We start from the raw sequence: 8,659 nt of genomic DNA on the forward strand, positions 1-8,659 counted from the left end.
CTGCTCCCCTCAGCAGTGTACTTCATCAATCTGCCTGTTCTGCTCCCTGCTCTGTCCCTGGTGAATCCTCTCACCCACCCCCCATCTCTGGACTGTACCCCAGTTCTGTATGAATAAATAAATAACTCTTTTTTAAAAAAAGGACATGTGGCTCCTGGCAGATGTCCGCCAGCACATTTTACTGGATTTGCTTGTGTCTGAGCTCAGCTGCTTTACTGCATCACTTCCATAGGCCCTGGCTCACCCCCTAGTACAAGCAACTATATCTCACCTTAACCCTGCGCCAGCCTCCCTCCAGTGTGGTCTCCCTGCTCCCATCCCAGCAGTCCGCATCTGTTCCAACTATCTGCAGTTTACCTTTTGAAGTGTAGGTTGGATTGTGTCACTCCTGAGCTAATCTATACTAGCTCAAGCTGTTATAAGAAAATACCGTAGACTGGGGCTCAAGCAGCATGTTTACTTCTTACCTTTCTGCAGACTGAGAAGTCCAAGGCCAAAATGCTGGCCATGTGGCTCCTGGCTTGCAGGGACCTCCTCATTGTGTCCTCAGGGGCAGAGTCAGAGAGTTCATCCCTGTTCTTACAGGGATGGGCTGCTAATCCGCTGCCCTCCTGGCCACATCTAATTCTCTCCCAAAGGCTCCACCTGTCCACATCAGGGATGGGAGCTTCAACTTGAATGGGGGGCGTGGTAGGCTCGCACATAAGCATTCAGCCCATAACACCACTTTTGTTTAGAATAAAGACCAAAATCTTTACAATGTCCTACGTGACTGAGGCCCAGCCTTTCTTTCCAGCTCACTTTTGTCCATCTTCCTCACTCTGGCCCTCCAGCCACATCTGGCTTTCTCCAGCTCTGCAGACACCAGATTTCCTGCTGCTGTGCCTCAGCACAACCTGTTCCCTCCGATTGTACCTAGTTAGCTCCCGTTTAACAGGTAAATCCCTGTCACAGACTTGCACAGCTCCAGTTTCCTTTTGGCCCTTCTCATGGTTCTACTTTGCATTTGTATGGCTGGGATTTAATTAATGTCCATCTTGCCCATGAGACTAAACGCCAGGAGGGCAACTCCCTTGTTTGTGTTGCCTAGTGGGACTCTCCAGTGCAGATGTGGCTCATAGGAGGGCTTAGTAAATACTTCCTCAGAGTCCCAGTGGGCAGAAACATATACAAGAAAAGTTTATTTAGACAATGGAACTCTTTTTTTCCCCCACAATGATAATTTACACCAAATCCTGAACTATAACCCAATAAAATGAAACGGGAACCGTTCTGGCTTGAGTATGTGCGGGAGGATGGGCGGTGGAGAGACACACAGCCCCAGAGAAGCTGCCACCACTGTCCCGAGGCTTGCAGAAGACACTCTGGGCCACAGCTGTGAGGCATCAATTTTTAGTATGCACATGGGGGCACTGAGGGAGTTTTCTGGGGAGCAGAGGCAGTTTGACCAAAAGTGGACTTTTTACTCTTTGATCTGTTTTTTTTCCCTTTGGAGACATGAGTGAGCAAAAGGTCCCTGTCTCCAGGACTAACTCCCCTCAGGGGGCCCTCCAGAGGTACTACCCAACCTTTTCCCTAACTTGGACCCTCCACTATCAGTCAGGTTCTCGCCAGGAGTCTACAGCAGGGGCTCACCAGGAAAGTTTGAGTCTGTTCCCAACTCCTGGAAATGTGTTTTGCCTTGCTGTGTTTTTAAAATCTTTGTGTTGGTTGGGAATACTTAAAAATTAGTAGATCTTGCACAAAGACCCAGGTCCAGGTGTCTGTCTTCAGTCACAAAATCAGCAAGACTCTGGATCTGGGCTCTTTCCTGGAGAGAGTCACATGGCCGTGGAACAGGCTCTGGCTTTTCCTTTTCATTTTTTTAATACTCTGTCAGCTGTGCCAGTGTATGTCCATCAGCCCCTGTGCACATTTTGTTGTTGTTGTTGTTGTTTGTAGCCTTTGCTCTAGATCAGTGCTGCCCAGTAGAACGTTCTGCCGTGGTGGAATTTTCTGTATCTGTGCTGTCCAGCACAGTAGCCATGAGTCACTCATGGCTATTGAGCATTTGAGAGGTGGCAAAGGAGCTGAATTTTACTTTTATTTAATCTGTACTTAACTAGCCACATCGAGGGAGTAGCTATGGTATTGACGGGCACAGATCTGGACGTTCATTAAAGTGTTACAGTTAGATCCAAAAGGATTTAGGTGCAATAATTTTGTACTTTCCTACCCCTGTTTTCACTAGATTTTCTTGTGTTTATTTTGACTTCTTTTTTTTTTTAAAGATTTATTTATTTATTCATATAGAACTGGGGTAAAGGCCATAGATGTGGCAGAGGGTGAGAGGATTCACCAGAGACAGATTGGGGAGCAGAACAGGCAGATCAACGAGGTACACTGCTGAGGGGAGCAGTGGGCGGGTCAGGAGAGGTCTGCTATGCCATGTGGATCTCCTCCAGGGCAGGTGGGAATAGAACTCATGCGGAAGTGGCTTTAGCTTCTTAGTGCTGTGCTTTAACCCGCTGCACCACCTGAGAGGGCCTATTTTGACTTCTTAGTATGTCTATTAATTGGTAGCCTCATCTTATTTTGGAGTGGTACGAGATATAAAAATAGAGGTGATCACTTAGAATGGGGGTTAGGATGGACTTGGTAGATGGAGCCTCTACCTGTGGAGAAAAATTCAGCTCAGCTGCGGTTGCAGATCCTGAGTGCCTGCTGGGCATAGATCTGTGCCATGTGCCACAGGAGATCCAGGGATGAATACGGGGCACTGGGGATGTTAGTTGGTCAACATCTGTTTTCCCTCCTCACCCCAGGGAGTAATCTCCATGAGGGCAGGGGCTTCAGTTTGGATGCTCTCCTTCCTCCTTCCTTGACATAAGCATTGAAAGGCATCCTGGCTAAGGGGCAGGGAGTTAATCCCAAGCTCTCCAGCTCTGGAGATATTTGGGATATCTGGAGATATTCTGTCTTGGGGCTTAAGTGCTCTGAAAGAGCTAAATGACTAGAAACTAGATATATTTAGCCCATTTTATCTCCAGGTTAGATTAGAGTTAGGGGTTTGGGGAAAGAATATCTCAAAAATGAGGTGCACTTCTCATCACATCATCTCAGGGGCTCCATGGGAGCCCCACAATATCCTGAATGACATGAACCCTCCATCACTTGGTTTGCCAGCTGTCTCCACTATGAAGTCAGTATTTTTCCCTTTTTAGTCTCTGTTCTTTGGAAGCAAGTCACTAAGTCTAGATCACTCAAAAAAGGAGGGAGAGATTAAACTCTCTAGAAGGAAGAGTTTTACCTCGAAATCTTTCTGTAAGGAAGATTTTGAGTGAACTTCCTAAGATGAGCTACATCCTAGAGCAGGCACCTCCTTCCACTTGGTTCTTTCCAGGCTTCTGGGGGAGAGACTGCCATCCTGCCCATCTAGCCCTGTCTTTTGAATTATACCACCAGTCTTATTCCAAAAGTTACTGCAGGTGGATTTTTTTTTTTTTTAAAGATTTGCTTTTGCTTATTTATGCATATAAGAGCTGAGTTGTAGGCCAGATGTGTGGGTGGGTGAGAAGGTTCACTAGAGGCAGAGTGGGGAGCAGAATAGGCAAATCGACTGAAATACACTACTGAGGGGAGCAGTGGGCGAGACAATAAAGTTCTGTTGTGCCATGTAGGTCACCTCCCTAGCCGGGGATCGAACCCATGCTGCAGTGGCTGGTGATAGCTTGATAGTGCTGCATCACTAGGGAAGCCCTCCAGGTAGATTACTGAAATAGGTATAATCTCCCAGGTAACAATGTGACTAGATGGAAGACAATCGGGAAAAAGGAAAAAATAAGACAGGACATAATATGAGGTCTTAGGAAGTAGCTAGAGTTTCATGCTCAATTCAACCCTGAACTTCATTGTGGGGAACATCTGGTCCAGGCTTCAGCGTGATTGTGAGGTAAACACAAACCATAATCATCAACACTAGCCATGAGGCATGACTTACCCTGGCATTAGAATCTGAGCAAAAGGTCTTTCTGTGAAGCCCCTGGAAGATGGACATTGTGTGATCAGGGGTCAGGAAACAGTGGGGCAAGTCTGACCCACCTTCTACTTTTGTAAATGAAGCTTTCTTAGGGCAGAGTCATGCTCATTCATTTCCATGGCTCTTTTTGTGCTTTTTCATGCATCATTCAGTAGTTGTAACAGGCCATGCAGCCCATTAAGTCTAAAATGTTCGCTATCTGAGGATGTACAGAAAATGCTTGTCAGTTCTGATGTGGAGGATAGCTCCTTAACGCACCTGCCTGGACTAAAAATTAAAAATAAATTAATAAAACTGCAGAAATCATGCAAATTTTTGGTGACATCCCACAGTGTAGGCTTGTAGGACAATTCTCAGGGTGCAGCAGAGGAGAGAGAACCCTCTTCAGGGCCCCAGAAGTGTGCACCTAAGAAGCACACTTGTGTACACGCGAGCTGAGCCTCTTCCCCATGATTAGCTTCTAAGCTAATGTTATGGTATAAATACTGTTCCTAAGTCTCACTGGTTAAGGGCCGGTGGTGATTGGTGATTGTAAGCTGTCTCTTACTGCATTTGTCCATGTATTCATAGTGCTAGCAAAGTCTTGTTTTCATTTATGTTTTTTTTTTTGGAAATCATTGAGCTTGCAGTAGGAGAGCAAAATAGTTCTTTCAAAACCAGGGGCAGTTTTATCTGCCAGGGGACTTTCAGTAGTACCTGGAGACATTTTTACTTGCCCTGACAGAGATGGAGGGAGGTGATAAATCATGGCGTGTTACTGGCATCTCGAGGGCAGGAGCCAGGGATGCTGCTCAGAATCCTTCAGTGCAGTCCCCACAACAAAGGCAAATCTGGTCCCTAGTGGCACAGTGCCAGGGCTAGGTAGCAAGTTGTAGACGGAGCACTTTTCACAGGACCTAACAACACATCTAGTAACTTAAGACTCCATTCCGGAAATACTTGTGAGCCCTATATAGGAGCCTATATAGACATTTCGTTTTTCTGGAAGGGCTTTGGAAGGCTTACTGTTCTCTCTGAATATTTGTTGTGTGGGGAGCAGGTGAGAGTGCTGCCTTCCAGAGATCTTTAAAGGTATAAAGTAGAGTTGACCAACATTGAGGTGGAATCCAGTGGCTACCAGGAGAGGTCCTAAGTGGAGAGTAGATAGTTTCTCTTTGGGGTCTGCAGTGGAGTGAGGAAGGAAGCATTTTACTATGGGAACATTTGAGATGCCTTCAGGACTGGTGGGTTTTGAGCCTGTGGTTGTGGGAAGGGGACCCCGCGTGATGGGGCACGTGGATTCAGCACCCAGGCGGGAGCCATGGATCATAGGTCACTGCTGTTGGCACAGTGGGTGTTGGGAAGGGGTCCCAAATCGACACCCTCAGTGCCCCATGGCTGCTTCTTGGTGTGGTAGCCCATGAAGAGACCTGAGAGATTTCCAAGTAGATGAGTGGAGGGATTGGAACTGCCCTTTAGGAGGATGAAAATGGAGGTGACTCTCAGGTCTGGTTTTTGGTGGAGAGGCCACAACCAGGGAAGCCAGTGAGGAGACTGAGAGCCCTCCCCGGCAAGAGAAGTGTGGGCCTGAGTGAGGGTGGTGGGAGGGCGTGATTGGAGATCACATGAGTGAGCAGAGGGGTGGCCGCAGGGCCATGCACCTCTTACAGGTGGAGTAGGAAACGGGCGCTGTTAGATGTCCCTACCTGGGCCTTTGGGGGGCTGCGTGTACCACAGACAGACACAGGAAAGGAGAGTGGGGTGGGAAGGATGAAGCCTGGTCAAAGGAGGGTGCTTGCTGCTCACTCATGTGTCTCTGTGTCCTCTCTCTTCCCAACTTCATAGGAAATAACTGACTCTATTTTCTCCAGAGATTTTTCTTTCATATAAATCAGGTGGTTTGAGTCAAGCTCTCTTTGGTCCTGAGGGTATTCTGTGAACACTGACCTCATATCTGCTTGATGTGGAGTGCAGGAATTGCCACCACTGACAAAGAAGCTAGACAGAAGTGCATGTGGTCCCTCAACAACTTTAGCACTTTCCACCAGAGACCAGAGGGGAAGAAGGGGAGACTGGAAAGGGCCTTGTTTATAGTCTTACATCAGAGTGTTGTTGGGTTTTTGTTTTATGTGTGTGTTAATTTTGAAACCTTCTGCAGGTGTCTGTGGACCAGACGGTTGCCCCAGTGTTGGATAGCTCCAGTTTGGGGATAAGCACAGGTCAACCTGTGGACAGAAGCAACAGCCAGACCTTTGGGAACTCCCAGGCCTCAGGAGAACAAGGCTTCCCCTCCACAAACCCCAATGATAGCAGGTAAGATTCAGAACGGCTGGGCTGTGCTGCTGGGCAGGGTGTATGGTCTAAACTCAGGGCTGCAGAGACTAGAAGTTCAGAGTGTCAGATCCAGTTCTTATTTGGGCCATGAGTTTTATCCAGGAAGCTGGATCAGTCAGTCAGTTTCCTAGCACCTGTTCAGTAGGGCTTATGGTATGCACCCTGCCTTCCCCACTGGGGAGCTAGGAAGTTTGGGGAGGGTCCCTGACTGAGTCCACCCTGTTCACTGGGGTGCCCTGCATTACATCTTGCATGTGGTAGTGTGTGGTCATCCTGTGCCACTTGAGGAGAGGAATGAATAGTGAGAGAGTCAATACTGGGAATTTCATGAGGATTATATCTGAGGGGATAAATCAAAAATTATATAAAAATGAAAAACAATATAAATAAAATCATAAAAAAAAAACCAACATTGCTTAAACGCTACAAAAAAAGAGAAGAGTCAGTGATTGTGCCTAAACAGAGCCATTATTATTTTGTCCCTGAGTATCCAGGGGAAACATGAAATGAGTCAGGACCAATGACTAAAAATTGCAGAGAACAGATTTCCATTTCATGATAAAGGACTCACCAGCCCTGGGTTCTGCAGCAGGGAAACATACTTCATGGAGAAGCTGAGCTCTCTGCCATGAGATGTTCACATCAGTGGCAAGGGCTCAGGTTAGAAGATCACTTCCAAGGTCTTTAATGGTTTTTTAGCCCTGAGATTCTGAAATGTTCCAATGGGTTTTGGATCCACCAAAGAGGAAGAGGGGGCCTGCACTGAGGAAAGAGGTTTAAGAAGCTTCCAGATAAGCACTAGAACTGGTTCATTTTGGTGGGGGGGAGGTGGTGTGAGTCCCATGCCCAGTAATCTGACCTTGTTAGCTGAGTATTTTAGTGTGTTTTAAGGAGCCATCATATTATTGAAATATTTGTACAGTAGCTGATGGTGTCAAACCCACCCTGCTGTTTTCCAGCTCTTTGACCTTTACCTTTATTGTATACACCCCACCCCTGTGCCCTGTGAACTAGCCCCAGGATGTCAGTTTGCTTGAATGCCTTCACAATCCGTATTCTCCTGGCCAGCTCTGGAAGAAGTAGGGTGTAAGACCCGTGTTCTTGACCGTGCACGTGCCGCCTTGCCTTACTAACCAGACGTTCTATGTTCCAGCTCTCAGCAGCTGGCGGCAAGCTCCTTGACATCATCCTCCACCCTAGTGGAGATCCTGGAAGCCATGAAGCATCCCTCGTAAGTGGCTAGTCTGTGAATGCAGGGATGGGAGGTGCTCAGAAATACAACCCACGGTGCTGCTTGACAGGTGGTTTGTAGGATTCATATTTGACTACTGCTCACCAGGTGTGAGACTTTGGGCAAGTTACTTGACCTCTCTGAACCTCTGTTAACTTTGTAAAGTGGATAACAAGTTGCTCAAGGAGTTAAATGAAATAATTATGTAAATTACCTAGCACAATGATGGACAAGTATTCTCTAAATACCAGGTCCTTGCTCCTTCCCATCTTTTTACATCATTCTTCATTTTATGCATTTTTTTCATCTCAATTGTATTGCCTTCCCTGTCTTGATCTTCCCCTGTGACACCTCTTATCCTACCGGTGGGGTTTCTGTGGGCCTAAGAGGAATTGCAATTTGGGGCCAGAACAGAATATCTACTCTTTGCTCTTTGGATATTACATGCTTTAGTGAGATCTCTTCTTTTTCACCTTTCTTTCTGTTCTTTGCCACCATATACACAACTCTCTTGCTCACTGCCTGGTGTATTGGAACTCAGGACAGGAGTCCAGCTGCTCTCCGAACAGAAAGGCCTCTCGCCATGCTGCTTCATCAGTGCAGAGGTGGTGCACTGGCTGGTCAACAACGTGGAGGGCGTCCAGACACAGGTGATGGCCATCGACATCATGCAGGTGAGACAACAAGGGCAGGCCCTCAGGCCCCCTTGAAACCAGAGCCTGGCTATGATGCAGATGTCCTTTGCAGTTAAAAGATCTGCAGATTGGGGTGAGGATCTGTTTTTAATGAGTGTGAGGCCTGCCTGGAATTGATGAAAGAGAAAGGTTTTGCTTTGAAAGACATTATACCTTGACTGAAAAATCTAGCAAGATTTGTCATATTAACTGAAATATCCTGGACAGAATGTGTACTTTTGAACCTAGAGGATACCTATGGAGCTATTCCCAGGGAATGCTGCCCTCTGATCTTGTGCCAGCCACTGCAGCAGCCAGGGAGCTGACCCCCATGGCACCGCCGACATCTCCTTTCCCACCTACTGCTCCCCTCAGCAGTGGATTTCAGTAGATCCACCCCTCCTGTTCCCCACTCTGTCTCTG

General features: G+C 47.1%; 1 protein-coding gene across 7 annotated transcripts in view; it reads left to right on the forward strand.

Annotated features, from left to right (window-relative positions):
• Positions 1–8,659, forward strand: part of DEPDC5 (DEP domain containing 5) — a 105,284-nt gene that overhangs the window by 76,782 nt on the left and 19,843 nt on the right. For all 7 annotated transcript variants that reach the window (XM_012731085.1, XM_012731083.1, XM_012731084.1 and 4 more), the window contains 3 exons: positions 6,156–6,310; positions 7,485–7,562; positions 8,104–8,236. In XM_012731085.1, the coding sequence (XP_012586539.1) occupies positions 6,156–6,310; positions 7,485–7,562; positions 8,104–8,236 (366 nt within the window). The remainder of the gene's footprint in view (positions 1–6,155; positions 6,311–7,484; positions 7,563–8,103; positions 8,237–8,659) is intronic.

This window comes from Condylura cristata, unplaced genomic scaffold, assembly GCF_000260355.1.
Source record: "Condylura cristata isolate star-nosed mole 26May11 unplaced genomic scaffold, ConCri1.0 scaffold00029, whole genome shotgun sequence".
NCBI classification, from domain to species: Eukaryota; Metazoa; Chordata; class Mammalia; order Eulipotyphla; family Talpidae; genus Condylura; species Condylura cristata.